General features: G+C 35.0%; 1 protein-coding gene across 1 annotated transcript in view; it reads left to right on the top strand.

Annotated features, from left to right (window-relative positions):
• The first annotated feature begins 571 nt into the window (after positions 1–571).
• Positions 572–16,713, top strand: part of LOC141558612 (cytochrome P450 2C23-like) — a 32,990-nt gene continuing 16,848 nt past the window's right edge. The window contains exons 1-5 of the mRNA XM_074296061.1: positions 572–850; positions 6,592–6,754; positions 12,248–12,397; positions 13,749–13,909; positions 14,613–14,789. Coding sequence (XP_074152162.1) covers positions 683–850; positions 6,592–6,754; positions 12,248–12,397; positions 13,749–13,909; positions 14,613–14,789 — 819 coding nt within the window. The 5' untranslated portion in view covers positions 572–682. The remainder of the gene's footprint in view (positions 851–6,591; positions 6,755–12,247; positions 12,398–13,748; positions 13,910–14,612; positions 14,790–16,713) is intronic.

Below are 16,713 nucleotides of genomic sequence, written 5' to 3'. Positions count from 1 at the left end.
TCTCCCTGTACCTTCTGCCAGCATGTGTTTCTTCCTTAAAGATACACTGAAGGAATACCCAATGTTTATCCTATTAGGACTCTTCTGAGGGACTGTCTCACTTCTCCTGTAGAAGAAGGGTAGACAATTTCACCCCTTCCATTTTATCAGAAATCAAGTCACTTCCCAACAACGCCTCCCCTTGCTAAAGGGGAAGTTTTGTCTTCCACCAGTAGGAATTGTACAATGACAGATTCCAGTAAGTAAAAGGCTGTACTGGATCTATCTTTGTCACTTTCCTTAGCAGTGAAATAGTCATTCCCCAAAACAAGAGAATAAATAAACTCTTAATTTGTTGCTCTTGTCTTGGGAAAAAGCAAATCTCTTCTCCTCATAGACTTAAAAGGTATGCTGTGAAGTTTGCATAAATGTAGTCATTTACCTACAGGTCAGAGAAGGGAAAGAGGCTCAGTTGTGCCTAATAAATAACCATACTCTGAAGCTAACTATTCTCATTAAAGAATGACCACAGTAGCAAAGGAACTTGCTCTTTGTGTACACACATGATGCAATCAAAAGTAACAAAGCCCAAATTCCATTTCATTTTAGGATCATTGGTTGGTCAGTCCCATCTCTTACTTGTCATCAGTCATTGATATTTTTACTGTTGTGGTCTGGCATTTCTTTAAATCTTCTGGCTAACATGGATCTTACCAACTTTGCTCTTGTGGCTATTGTCTTATTTTTGTTTTTCCAGTTAGTATGGAGCAAAGGATCTAAAACAAGTTTCCCTCCTGGCCCAACTCCTCTTCCCATCCTTGGGAACATACTACAGTTGGGGTCCAAGAATATTCTCCCATCTTTAGACAAGGTAAGAGGGCTTTATCCAATGTAATAGCAGGAGGGCCATCTTTGGGTAATTCCCATGAGGATTAAATGTCATATTAACAGGCTCAGATTTAAAGATTTTAATTCAATTGTATTTCAACAGGGATTCAAGTACTTTCTATATACCAGACACTACTCCTACTCTGGAAATACTAAGATAAAAAGAAGAATTTCTATCCTTAGAAATCTTATATTCTATTAAAGAAACACAGCACAGAAAAGCAATTATAAGTTATATGCATTTGGGATGGAAGTTGAACTCTAGCAATTAGGAGAAAGAAAAAAGGTTCTTTACTAGCTAAAAAATAGAGTAGTAGAATAGGTTAGATATACAAGAAACAATAAACAGTCAATGAGTATAGTAATCTAGTATTTGATAAAGTTTTGATAAAGAATGAAGTAACAGGACCTGAAAAATGATATGAAAAATTCTAGTAATAGAATAAAAAGGCCACTGAAGTGAAGTCCAGTGATATGTAATTTATTATAAGGACTAATTTGGATTCTGAGATCTGAGGAACTCTACTCACTCTTTTACTTGGACAAGTGTGGGGGCATAGACTTGAAACACACACTATCAGTCATGTTCAATGTGTTAGAGGGATTTGTTTTATTACAAAAAAGCCTCATTGGGTGGGAGTTCTATATTTGGAACTGAAAACAATGTCAAAACAAAAGGCACCAATACATATTAATGAATTAATGAGTGAACTGGGCTAAAAATGTAAATGGGAAATCAACCAGCTCCTCCCTAGACTATATAAAAACAGAACTAGAATCCCATTGGTGTGGGATATAGAAGAAAAGTAGATAATTTCACCTCTGTATAATTGATATAATTCCTAAATTCTGGAGCTGGTTTATTTACCCAAAGAAAATAGGTTAAAACTTGCATGTTATCATTTTTTAAAACTATCTGGGGGAATAAAGAAAACCAACTGAAACCTTCTAAATGACTTGAATTCAGAAAGACCTAAAGCCTGGTTGATATTAATTTGTTTGGAAAATCCTTTTGTTAATGATGAAATAAAAGACCAACTTCAAACTTCCAAAAAGGGCATTAGGGAAGGTGAATGAGAGAGGCTCTATTGAACTTTCCAATAAGCAACAATGTAGTGGAAAGAGAAAGGAAATTATCTAATAATTAATGGGGCTCCTTATAGATTGTTGATTCATTTGCTAATAGAGTTCAAACTCTATTAACAGGGAGATATGTAAACTATAATTTCCATTAAATATAAAATCAGACCATTTAGGATTATTCATCTTAAACAACAGGAAAACATTCACAGGACAAAATAGTCAATAACTATAGCAATCCAGTGTTTGACAAACCTCAAAATCCCAGATTTTGGGTAAGAATTCACTATTTGACAAAAACTGCTGGGAAAATTGGAAACTAGTATAACAGAAACGAGGCATTGACCCATACCTGAAATGTATTCATGAGTTAGATATAAAGAGTGATATTATAAGCAAATTAGAAGAACATAGGATAGTTCACTTCTCAAATCTGTGAAGGAAGAAATTTGTGGCCAAAGAATTGGAGTTCATTATTGAACACAAAATAAATAATTTTTATTATAGTAAGTTAAAAAGTTTTTGTACAAACAAAACTAAAGCAGACAAGATTAGAAGGGAAGTAATAAACTGGAAAAACATTTTTACATTCAAGGTTTCTGATAAAAGCCTCATTTTTTAAATATATAAAGAATTGACTCAAATTTATAAGAATTCATAAGATTCATTCATTCATTCATTATAAGATATAGGAATATCTCCTATTGATAAGTGGTCAAAGGATATGAACAGACAACTTTCAGATGAAGAAATTGAAACTATTTCTAGTCATATGAAAAGATGCTTCAAATCATTATTGATTAGAGAAATACAAATTAAGACAACTTTGAGATACCACTACATACCTCTCAGATTGGCTAAGATTATAGAAAAAGATAATAACAAATGTTGGAGGGGATGTGGAAAAACAGGGACACTGATACATTCTTGGTGGAGTTGTGAACAAATCCAACCATTCTGGAGAGTGATTTGGAACTATCAAAAGGTTATCAAACTGTGCATACTCTTTGATCCAGCAATGTTTCTACTTGACTTATATCCCAAAGAGATCTCAAAGAAGGGAAAGGGATCCACCTCTGCAAAAACATTTGTAGCAGCTCTTTTTGTAGTGGCCAGAAACTGGAAACTGAGTGGATGCCCATCAGTGGGGAATGGCTGAATAAATTGTGGCATATGAAAGTTATGGAATATTTTTGTTCTGTAAGAAATGACTAGCAGGATGATTTCAGAGAGGTTTGGAGAAACTTACATGGACTGATGCTAAGTGAAATGAGAAGAACCAGGAGATCATTATACACTTCAACAACAATAATATATGCTGATCAATTCTGGTGGACATGGTTCTCTTCAACCATGAGATAATTCAGGGCAGTTCCAATGATCTTGTGATAAAGAGATCTATCTACATCCAGAGTGAGGACTGTGGGAAGTGAGGAAGAGCATTTTCACTCTTTTTGCTGTTGTTAGCTTACATTTTATTTTCTTTCTCATTTTTTCCCTTTTTGAAATGATTTTTTCCTGTGCAGCAAGATAATTGTATAAATATATATGCATATATTGGATTTAACATATATTTTTAAAATGTTTAATATATATTGGATTACTTACTATCTGGGGGAGGGAGTGAGGGAAAGGGAGGAAAATTTGAAACACAAGGTTTTGCAAGGGTGAATGTTGAAAAATTATCTATGCATATGTTTTGAAAATAAAAAGGTTTAATTAAAAAAAAAAAACAGGAACCCAATCTGTTCCAGAAAAAATAGCTTAGACAAAGAAAAACAGCTTCACAAAGGTAATTAAATAAGTGAGTAACTTTCTAGGCCATATTTTGTAAATCAGAATGTCTAGAACTGCAAACCTCACACTTCTCCCCCCATCCCCAATTGAATTTTATTTTTTCCATATACATGTTAAGATAGTTTTCAATATTCATTTTTGTAATATTTTGCATTCCAAATTTTTCTCCCTCACTCACTTACCTCCCTTTTCCCCAAGACAGCAAGCAATCTGATATAGGTTAAACATGTATAATTCTTTAAAAGATATGTCCATATTTGTCATGTTGTGCAAGAAAAATCAGACCAAAAGGGGGAAAAAACCATAAGAAAGAAAAAGATGAACAAATAAGACTTTATTTTAAAAGGTGAAAATACTACGCTTCAATGCACATTTAGTCTCAAAAGTTTTCTCTCTGGATGCAGATGGCATTTTCTATCTCAAGTCTATTGTTATTATCTTGGTTAATGTTTTGCTGAGAAGAGCCAAGTCCCACCATAGTTGAACATTACATAATATTGTTGTTATTCCATATGTACAATGTTTTCTTGGTTCTGCTCTTTCACTCAGCATCAGTTCATGTAAGTCTTTACAAGACTTCACATTATGAAGGAGAAATGAAAAATTATGAAACAAAGTCAAAGTCCCCAGACAAATGTCTAGACAACTTGATGGAGTCTTCATCTAAATTAATGCTATTGGAAAATGAGAACCTATTTTCTTCTAAATCTATTTTCTAAACCAGAGGTGTTCACTTTCTTCATCACAGAAAGCAGAAAGTCTCAAATCTGCCCTTCTCCCTTCCTTCTAATTCTGGAATAAACCTGGTTCTAGAAAAGAAACACTGAGCCCCAAGCCAAATATGGCTTTTTGATTGGACATTGTAGTCTTTCCAGGATACTTAGACATGTCTGAGATACAATGATAATGATAAGGAGAAGCAGCAACAGCAGCTAGCATTTATATAGTGCTTACTATGTGCCAGGTAGTATGCTGTACACTTTTTATAAATTATCTCACTTGGATATAACAACAAACTTGGAAGTTAAGTACTACTATTATGCCCACTTTACAACTGAAGAAATTGAGGCACAGAGAAGTTAAGTGATTTGCCTGAAATCACAGATTTAATAAGTTTCTACTGTCAGATTTGAACTCAGGCTTTCAGACTCCAAACTCAGTATTCTATGTATTGTGACACCTAGCTTCTCCGGAGCTGAAGATGCATCATATGTTTATTTTTTTTTTACTTGCATCTGACAGGAGACTTGACTCTATTAGACATCTTCTCCCATCTCAGGTCAAAAATATTGGTCTTACTTCAGTCCATATTTTTTAAAGATATGTAGTGCTAATCAAGTCTGTCACTGAGGTCTCCACTCTTACAAAACATATGCTTCTTTCTTAGGGACTCCCCTAATCTCTTACTTCTGATCAGCCCATCCAATGGATGGTGAAACAAATCTAAGGTTGAATCTTATAGTATCAAGAAAGATCCTTATGGTTAAGTCTCAGGAATACCAGGCTGAGACAAAAGAGTCCCTAATCTTCTAACACAATTAGATTCATAGGACAACCTTCTGGCCTCCTTAATGGAAAATCCCCCCACCTTTATAAAATCAATAAATCCTTTTTCTACCATACACCATCTCTAAAACTTGAAAATATTGCCCTGTTCTCCTGTGGAACACATTTCAGTATTAGTATGTAGAAGGAAGGAAGTATGTAGAGGAAAGGAAGAGGGAGGGAGTGGTAAGCTGGGAAAATCGGAAAGAAAAGTTATCAATGTTGTAGCTCCCCCCAAGCCACTCAAAGTGATGATAGTGGTTACTAAGACTGCTTGATATTATAGGATAATCTGAGAATGACATCCAGACTGATTTTTATTCATCAACTAGCTGCAGCCCCTTATCTAAAAAGGAGTATGTTCCTTTTTTTAAAAAATTAATTCTATAATTAAAATTTTTTTGAAAGTACATATGCATGGGTAATTTTTTTTACAACATTATCCCTTGTATTCACTTTTCCAAAATTTTCCCTCCCTCTCTCTACTCCCTCCCCTAGATGACAGGCAATCCCATACATATTAAATGTGTTACAGTATATCCTAGATACAATATATGTGTGTAAAATAAAATTTCTTGTTGCACAGTAAAAATTGGATTCCGAAGGTATAACTAACCTGGGTAGAAAGACAATAGTGCAAACATTTTACACTCATTTCCCAGTGTTCCTTCTCTGAGTGTAGCTGTTTCTGTCTATCATTGACCAACTGGAACTGAATTGGATCTTCTTTATGTTGAAGATATCCACTTTAATCAGAATATATCTTCATACAATATCATTGTTGAAGTGTATAGTGATCTCCTGGTTCTGCTCATTTCACTCAGCATCAGATGATGAAAGTCTCTCCAAGCCTCTCTATATTCATCCTGCTGGTCATTTCTTACAGAGCAATAATTTTCCATAGCATTCATATACCATAATTTACCCAACCATTCTCCAACTGATGGGCATCTGTTCATTTTCCACTTTGTAGCCACTACAAAAAGAGCTGCCACAAACATTTTTGGCACATACAGGTCCCTTTCCCTTCTTTAGTATTTCCTTGGGATATAAGCCCAGTAGTAGCACTGCTGAATCAAAGGGTATGCACAGTTTGATAACTTTTTGGGCATAGTTCCAAATTGCTCTCCAGAATGGCTAGATTCTTTCACAACTCCACTAAGAAGGCATTAGTGAAGGCGTGTGTTCCTAAAATGGGTGGTAGTGATTTTTAATAAATATTTTATGAATTTTGGTCCACACTGTCTCTTCAGGGGCTTAATTATGACTTAATTAATTAATTAATTTTGGATCTCTTTTCAGCTGGCTGAAAAGTATGGCCCTGTGTACACAATATACCTGGGGCTACAGAGAGTCATTGTTTTTCATGGATATGAAGCAGTAAAAGAAGCTCTAATTGACCAAGGAGATAAGTTTGTACACAGAAAATCATTACCAATATTTAAGGAAGCCTTCAACGAGTACGGTAGGTTTCAATACTTAAAGGTTACCTAAAGTTAGCTATTGTCTTCTCTTCCTTCTCCCCTTCTCTCCCTCCTCCCCTTCTTCCTCTTCTCTTCTCCTTTTTTTCCTCCTCCTCCTTCTCTTACTCTTTTTCCTCCTTTTGCTTCTCTTTCTCCTCGTCCTCTTCCTTCTTCTTCTTCCTTTTTTTCCTCTTCTTTTCTCTTCTCATTCATCTTCTACTTCTCCTGCTTCTTTCATCACTATTACTATTACTCTACCACACATTCACCTCCCCCACCCAACTGAAAGCAAAAAAATTCCTTTCTTGTAAGAAACAGGTGGTCAAGAAAAACAAGTCTATCTAGTATTAATCATACATGCAGAGTTATATCTCATTCTTTATCTACAGACTTTCAAGTCTTTGACAAGAAAATAAATATTTTCCAAGATAATAAATAAATCAATGAAATGATCATATTTCTTTAATCTTCAAAATTACTACATTCCATAACAATTTTCAATTTCCTTCTTTTTCACTTTTTTGCCAAAGTAGTGAGTATGGGTAGACTTATGAAATTATTTTAATTTCAATTTTTCTTATAATTGGTGATTTGGATAATTTCCCCCATATGCTTATTAATAACTTGCATTTTTTGAAAAGTGTCTATTCATATTCTTTGTTCATTTGTCAAAAAGGGATTATTCATCCAGTTTTAAAATCCTATCTATGACAATAGTAATTAAAGAAGCAAAAGTAAGTAAAAGAACAGAAATGAATATAACAATAACAATTAAATTATACAATGATTCAAAAAGTAAAGTAATAATAGCTAGCATTTACAAAGTGCTTGAAGATTATTAACAAAGTGCCTAAATGTGTAGCATGGTAACTGTGGAAAGATGTATAGAAGAATTGCACAGGTTTAACCTACATTGGATTGCTTGCTGACTAGGGGATGGGGAAGGGGAAAGGGAGGGAGAAAAACTTGTATGGAACACAAGGTTTTGCAAGGGTGAATGTTGAAAATTATCTTTGCATATTTTTTGAAATTAAAGCCTATCATTAAATAGGAAAAAAATCAAGTTAAAAAAAAAAGTTATTTAATTTAATCTTCTCAACAATTCTGTGAAATGAGTATTATTATTATCCTTGTTTTACAGATAAGGGAATTGAATCAGACAGAAATTAATTGGCTTGTGCAGAGTTACACAGCTAGTAAGCATGTGAGGCCAGATTTGAACTTATGATGTTGAAGGCAAAAGATGAACTCAGAACTTCCTGCCTCAAATACAACATCCCAAGTACTGGACTATCTAGCTGAGGATATCAGGAAAAAGAAAGTAGTGAAACTTCATTTATGATAATGAGAGAATGTCACATTTTTAGGAGTTAATTAACCAAGATACTCATAGGATTTTTATAAATACAATTATGAAATAATTTAGCAGAAGTGAAGAAATAATGACATAATTGGACAGATATAATAACTATATGATCTAACTTTTTTGTGCAGCATAATAATTGTAGAAGTACATATAGAAGAATTGCACATGTTTAACATATATTGGATTACTTGCCTTCTAGGGGAGGGAGTAGAGGGCAAAGTTTTGCAAGGGTGAATGTTGAAAATTACTTATGCATATGTTTTAAAAATAAAAAGCTTTAATTAAAAAAAAACTATATGATCTAAGGATGATAACAATATTGTTCAGTCACTCTAGTCATTCTGGACTCTTCATGAGCCCATTTGGAGTTTTCTTAGCAAATATGCGAGAGTGATTTGCCATTTTTTTCTCTAGCTCATTTGACAGATAAGAAACAGACAAACAGTATTAAGTAACTTGCTCAGGGTCACACAGATAGTGAATTTCTGGGTCGAGTTATAGGGATTTTTCCCCAAGACAATTGTATTTAAGTGACTAGCCCAGGGGATCACATAGCTAGAAGTGTTAAATATCTGAGACTGGATTAGAACTCAGATCCTCCTGACTCCAAAGCCAGTGCTCTATCCACAGGGTTATATAGTTGCCTTTATGAGGATGGCTTTGAACTCTAGGCCTGATGTTCTCTCTACTGGACCACACGCTGCATTTATTTGTACATCTGATGCAATAGCATTTAAAATACATGGGCAAAATTATAGAATTGGATAAAGCAATATGTTTTATATGTAAGAACAAATGGTCAAAAATGTTAAGAGGAATCATGGGGAATTAGGGAGCAAAGGCAATTATGTACAGTCAGATTTGAAAGTTAGCCACCACTTCTCAAAACTCTTTGCTGCTGGATAAAAACTGAACAATGGAGCAGGATAGGATGCATGGAAGCAGCCCAGAAGTGCTCCGCCCATCAGAGAAGAAAATTCTCATCTCTCTACCTCTAGTCTCCATCTCCATCTCAAGAACACTTGCTGTGGTCTCTGGGAGAAGAACTTAGGTGTAATCTGGGCTCAGAACCTTTGGTGACCAGCCTAATGAAGAAAGATATACTCTTTCATTGGACTGGCCATGAGAGTTTCTAGTTCACATTCAACCTCAGCCAAAGAATTTTAAGGCCCTTGAAGTGCAATATCTATTCTAGTCACCAGAGAGCAGACTAAGATCTGAATAACCATCTTATTACCCACAAAGAATGAGCAGAACTAGGGTCTGAAGCCCTTTCTAGTCCATTTGCACATAGGACAAAGCCTCTTCCTTCCAGTGTCTTTGCTTGGGCTTCTTTCTTTCTTTCTTTTGTAAAAGTTTTTTTTTATTTTCAAAATATATGCTTAGGTAGTTTTCAACATTGTAAAACCTTATGTTCCAAATTTTTTTTCTCCCTTCCTCCCCCCTTTCAGTAGATGGCAGATAATCCAATATATGTTAAACATGAGCAATTCTTCTGTACATACTGCCACAATTATCATGCTGCACAAGAAAAATCAGATCAAAAAGGAAAAAAATGAAAAAGAAAACAAAATGCGAGTAAACAACAACAAAAAGTAAAAATACTATGTTGTGATCCACACTCATTCACTCAGTTCTATCTCTGGATGCAGATGACTCTTTCCATCACAAGACCATTGCAACTGGCTTGAATGGCTGTTGAAAAGAGTCACAGCTGACAGAATTGATTATCGTGTAATCTTGTTCTTTCTGTGTACAAAGTTCTCTTAGTTCTACTCATTGATTGGGTTTCTTTCGAATATAAGGGTGCAATTTAATCCTGCAAAAATTCATGATTTATTTGGGTCATGCTCCCACACCCATAGAATTTCTCTCTTCTTCTATCACATGACACTTGTAAGTTCTCTGGCATTTAAGTTACTATAATCCTCTGGGGCTAATCCCTTTCTCTTTGGTGCTCAAAGGCTATACACAGCAAAAGTTGAACAAGGGTCCCTGTGGCTTATGAGAGACTTGACAGAAGGTAATATAAATGGCTGGCAGTGGCTTACCTAACTAGTCTGGGAGAAATGTTGTCAGAGTCTATTAGTCCAATTAGAATTGTGGCTCCAGGCCACAACAGGAAAATTCTACAATGCTCCTTGGTTTGCTATATTTTAATGAATCATGTAGACTTGACATAATGAAGTTTATCCCAAACATGGGTTAAATATATAGTTTGGTTTTTTTTTGTTTGTTTGTTTTTTGTTTTTCACTGACTGGGGTTAAGTGACTTGCCCAGGGTCACACAGCTAGGAAGTGTTAAATGTCTGAGACCACATTTGAACTAGGGTCCTCCTGAATTCAAGGCTAGTGCTCTATCCACTGCACCATCTAGCTGCCCCCAAATATATAGTTTTTATAAATGACCAAAGAAAGTAGAAAGATTAGAATCAAAATTCATTTTTTTAAATAATAGGTTTTTTTCATTTTTAAAATACATGCAAAGATAGTTTTCAATATTCACCTCTGCAAAGTCTTGTGTTCTAAAATTTTCTCCCTCCCTTTCCTACACCCTCTCCCCTAGACAGCAAGTATCCAATATATGTTCAACATGTACAATTCTTCTCTATATATTTCCACATTTATCATGCTGCACAAGAAAATTCAAATCAAAAAGGAAAAAAAAAAAAAGAGAGAGAAAGCAAAAAGCAAGCAACCAAACAACAAAAAAGATGAAAATACCATATTGTGATTCACATTCAATCCCACCAATCCTCTTTCTGGATGCAGATCCCATCACAAGTCTATTGGATTTGGCCTGAATCACTTCAAAATATGGTTTGTTTGTTTTTTTTTAATTACCCTCACATTTACAGCTTCTCCCAGAATCACTCTGTTTACAATCTATAGACATGTCCTCAAATTGGTTATTATCAGACACAGTTCAGATGCCTAGATCTACCAAGGAAAGTTGTAATTCCCAAGTTGAATTTGATGGATATCCTCAGCACTTTTCCATTCACAGTCTGTTATCTCCCTGGGTATTCCTTCTCTTGGCAAATTAAGTTATCCATTTGGATTGATTGCTGTCAGTAATGTCTGGTTCAAAGCTGCTAATTATTAAGGCTATAAATTACTTTTTATGCATGTGTTTTTTTTTTAAATCACTAGTGGAGTGGGTTAGTATACTCAAGATCAAGCCAACTATGGAGAAAAACCCCTGTAACCTTCTTTTTCTTCCCTTTGAGATGCTACCCTTCAAAAGTTCCTAATAAATTACATCTCTCATTATTTCCATTTCTGATTCCTCTAACCTTGAGCTTTTGTCTTCTTATCTCAGATTTATGGGTAGGACTGGCCTGTAGCATAGGGGCCAAAGGTGAAACCTTATCAAATGGGAGAAGAGTAGATATTACTCCACTAAATTCCCTCCAAACCTAGTTTACCATCAGGAAGGAAGTAAACAGATGTTAGCCTACTGTCATATATCTGCTAAGAGATAGAAACATGATTTATATCTAATTCTTTCCTTACTCTAGATCTAGCACTCTTCATTTCACTGTATTGCCTCTTGAAGTCCATATCCCAAATGAACATGGCTCCAAATGGGCATTTTATTGATAAAACAATTCTGATGGCTCTCTGATTCTAGGTTTATATTGGTCTTGAATTAAGGGAGCTAACCATGAGAGCAGCCGATTGGTGACTTAGTTCCTACATCCCTTTTCCTGGCATTGTCATAAATGACAACAGGGATTTTTTTACATAGCTCTTCAAAAAGCTCTATGTGCATTATTTCATTTGAGTTCCATGTCAGCACTGAGGAGTCAGTATATGGGCATTATTATCTCCCTTTTGTGAGTGAGGAAACTTAGGGTTTTAGAGGTAAAATAATTTGTCCAACATCATATAGTTAGGAAGTATCTGAAGCAAGACTTGAATTCAGGTCTCTGAATTCCAGCATCTTACCTACTTTACTTACTGCCTAATGAGATGATTAAGTACCTCTTTCCCTGTCTCATCCCCTACTCTCTCCCATCCACAAAAACTTTCCAAACACATGGACTTTGTCCTTCCTTAAGCTACTCATCCTCTCAGATGTCACACCTTGGAATTACTTCCTGTCTTCTGCTGATTCTTTCCCCAGGTATCCTTTCAAGCAATGGTGAAAGATGGAAGCAGATCCGACGCTTCTCACTCATGACCATGAAGAATTTTGGGATGGGGAAGAGAACTATTGAGGAGAGAGTCCAGGAGGAAGCCCAGGGTCTGGTGAAAGAGCTGCAAAACACAAAAGGTTAGTTTATACTGTTCATCTCCTGAGAATGTGGTGCCTTCCCTGGGCACCCCAATTTCAAACTCCTGTGTCTAGCTGACCCCACTGACTGGTAATATTCATTCATGCAGTTATTCAATTTAGCAATCATTTAATAATGCAATGCAAATAATGCAAGATAAATGTTGATGGAACATTGTATAAAAGATAACAGCTTAAAAGGAGCTAGAAACTATAAGAGACAGAAGAAAAGAGAAAGAGAATTCCAGACACCGTAGTCAATCTGTACTAAGGCACAGAGAGGTTAGAGATATTGGTGATGAAATGTTGTATATCAGGAATAGCAATTATTATCAAATACTTATGTCATATTTAGGACTAAAAGAAAAAGTCCAGGGAAAATATTAAGCCAATCTTTTTTTTTATTATATATATATATATTTTATAATATTATCCCTTGTATTCATTTTTCCAAATTACCCCCCCTCCCTCTATTCCCTCCCCCCGACGACAGGCAATCCCATACATTTTACATGTGTTACAATATAGTCTAGGTACAATACATGTGTGTGAATATCATTTTCTTGTTGCACAATAAACATTAGAATCCGAAGGTACATGCAACCTGGGCAGACAGATATTAGTGCTAACAATTTACATTCACCTCCCAGTGTTTCTTCTCTGGGTGTAGCTACCTCTGTCCATCATTGATCAACTGGAAGTGAGTTGGATCTTCTTTATGTTGAAGATTTCCACTTCCATCAGAATACATCCTCATACAGTATTGTTGTTGAAGTGTACAGTGATCTTCTGGTTCTGCTCATTTCACTCAGCATCAGTTGATTTAAGTCTCTCCAGGCCTCTCTGTATTCCTCCTGCTGGTCATTTCTTACCGAGCAATAATATTCCATAACCTTCATATACCACAATTTACCCAACCATTCTCCAACTGATGGACATCCATTCATCTTCCAGTTTCTAGCTACAACAAAAAGAGCTGCCACAAACATTTTGGCACATATATGTTTCTTTCCGCTCTTTAGTATTTCTTTGGGATATAATCCCAGTAGTAGCGTTAAGCCAATCTTTTTTTCCACCTAAGGCAATTGGAATTAAGTGACCTGCTCAGGTCACGGCTAGGTAGTATTAAGTGTCTGAGGTCAAATTTGAACTCAAGTCCTCCTGACTTCAGGGCTGGTGCTCTATCCACTACATCAACTAGCCACTCCATATTAGGCCAATTTTAAGAAATCTATAATCAATATGTATAACTGAGGTAGAGAGAAATCGAATCACTGCCCTCTTAATGACAAATGACTGAGAACCATGACAGTAAAGCTGTTTTTCCTTTGCTGGCTTCCTGGTGCATTAGCTCAGGCCTTGGACCCCACCTTCATCCTCAGTTGTGCTCCCTGCAATGTGATCTGCTCTATCCTCTTTAACCATCGTTTCAACTATGATGATGAGAACTTTCTGCACTTGATGAAAATGTTAAATGAAAATTTTAGGCTCTTAAACACACCATGGATCAAGGTAAGATGTGATTGGTCACTGTATTATTGAAACTATTTGAATTGTGGGCCAGGGGAGATATCAGCTCTGAGAAGTGCAGTCACAGCCAAATCTCCAACGGGTCATACCATTATGGAATAAGAGTGGAAAAGTAACTGTATGAATTTACTTCGCCCCATAGAACAGTGTTCTCTGTTTCCTTTTAATTTATATGAGGAGCTGACAAGGGGATTATGTGAAAGAAATTGAATTTGGGATTATTGACACAGCCTCAGTTTCCAAAAGCCTCTGAGGTCCCACTCTATTTCTATAGTCCTATGAATTTAGTACCATTCCAAATGGAAGCAATCCCAAAATCTCCAGAGGGAATGAGGATCAAATTATGTAGTTGAGGAGAGAGCCACAGAACTCCAGGATCTCAAAGCTCTAAGAGATTAGACAATCCATCCACCAAGCCCCTCTTGGAAGTGCTCACTAGCTTCCCTCTCTTGGCATGGAGTACCCTGTAGGACACTTTTAGAATGCCCAGGAGAGCCATTTCCTTACATGGTGCCAGAGGATATATATTCAGCTATAAGATAGATCCTCCACCTCTAATATGAAACAAAGAAATGAGCTGGAGACAATTTCTGCCATAATGGGAAACAACTAGTCATAAAAATTTTTTCTTTATTAAATATTTTTCTGGGGGCATGGGCTGAGTTTATGTTTTCTGTCCTTTTAGCTCTACAATATTTATCCTTTGCTCATAAAGCACTTTCCTGGAAATCATAGAACCATCTATAAAAATATTATTGAAATTAGAGATTTCATAATGAATCAGGTAAAGAAGCATGAAGAATTCCTGGATCCAAACAACCCTCAGGACTATATCGACTGTTTCCTCATCAAAATGCAACAGGTACAGTAGAAGCAAGAGTGCTACCTTTTGGCTGGAGCTGGAATTGGCAATTCTGGGGCTTGGATAAACTTTTATGTAGAATAATCTTGAGTTGTGAAACCATAATTTTTTCTTTTTTAATTATTAAAGCTTTTTATTTTCAAAACATATACAAGGTTAATTTTTCAACATTGATCCTTGCATAGTCTTGTATTCCAAATTGAAACCATAATTTTCATTGAAGTCCTTTTAGAAGGAAGAGATGCTTGGAAACCACAATCTAGGCAAGAAGCAGAGTCCCTGATGCTCCCAGAGGACCTCACCTGCTAGTGAGATTAGGATGATCCAAAAAGAGGGCATTATTGGACCAGGTCATTTCAAAAGAACAAGGCAATTAGTTGTTATAGTAGAGTGCTTGAGTGGGGATTACAAAAATCTTAGTTTAAATACCATCTCATATAAATAAAAGTATATGTGTGTACATACATATGTGTGTATATACATTATATATATACATGTACATATATATGTGCATATATACATTATATATATTCATTCTATATTTATATATACACACATACTCACACACATACAAATACATATGCTAGTTAGGTGACCCTGGGCAACCTAATATCTCTGAGTCTTAGTTCCTTCTATTATGAAATGATGTTTTTAAAAAAATGAAATGAAATTAATACCTAATTAAGAGAATTGTTATGGAAATCAAGTGAAATGATACAGATAAAATAATTTGTCAACCTTAAAAGAATTCTATAGATATTAAGTTTTATTATCAGAGAAAATAATAATTCTAAGTACTCCATTTCAATAAAGGAAATAGATGCAGATGAAATTCTGCTGATAATCCTAAAAATTTATCTTCCCTAATAATTTTGGCCTTTTCTTCCCTTAGATAGAAACTAATTATCTACATATTGATTTGATACAGTTATAAATATACAATTGCACACATTAAAAAAAATTTTTAATACATGAGGTTATACTATTTATATACACAGATGCACTTATATATACACACATATTCTAATTTTGTTTGTTTTGTTACCTAATTTTGTTATCTTGCAAAGTCCCTTCATGAGGTATATCATTATAACTTAGATTCATTCCCCAATCCCCACCCGGGAACAATGTTGTAGCTGGAAATTGTCTCCCTGTCAAATAAATATTCAGGATTACATAAATCAAAATCATTTTCTCAAAAAGTTATATTTAAAGTCCTTTAAAAGGGGAAGTAATGCATTGTATATATTGATTATACAAAGAACCCCAGTTTATATCCAAAGAAAAAAAATCAGGTCACAATAAAAAAATGAGATTTAAAACTCTCATACATTAATTACAATTAATAAAGACTACTTCATTAACAATAATTTGTCATTTTAGACATCAGAAGAATTTTTGACAAATAATCTAGATGTTCCAAGTCCTTGGATAGACTTTCTTTTCTCCATATGTATGTATGTATGTGTGTGTGTGTGTATTTATAGATAGATAGAGGTAAATGTATGTATGGATAGAGATAGATGGGTAGAGATGGATATAGACAGATGGATAGATGGAAAGATAGCTATAGAGAAACACACATGTAAAAATATGTGTGTGTGTGTGTGTGTATATATATATATATATATATATATATATATATATATATATATATATATATATATATATACAATATTAAACATATACATAGAGAAAAAGTATCCAAGAAGATGTAATATCTTCACAGATGTCAAGCACAATGACTAAAAAGAAGCCTTTGGATTTAACTATCTCCTCAGAGAGAGTAGATTCACCTGTCATAACATATAGCAGAATAGATCACAGTTAATGCCTATCTGGGGCTCAGTGGGACCTAACCAGTCATGAACACATTAAATTTCTCAACTTCTAGAGGGAAAAGTCAGGTTCCACTACTCAGTCT

This window comes from Sminthopsis crassicaudata, chromosome 2 (assembly GCF_048593235.1).
Source record: "Sminthopsis crassicaudata isolate SCR6 chromosome 2, ASM4859323v1, whole genome shotgun sequence".
Classification (NCBI taxonomy): Eukaryota; Metazoa; Chordata; class Mammalia; order Dasyuromorphia; family Dasyuridae; genus Sminthopsis; species Sminthopsis crassicaudata.
This window is presented reverse-complemented; position numbering and strand designations above follow the sequence as displayed.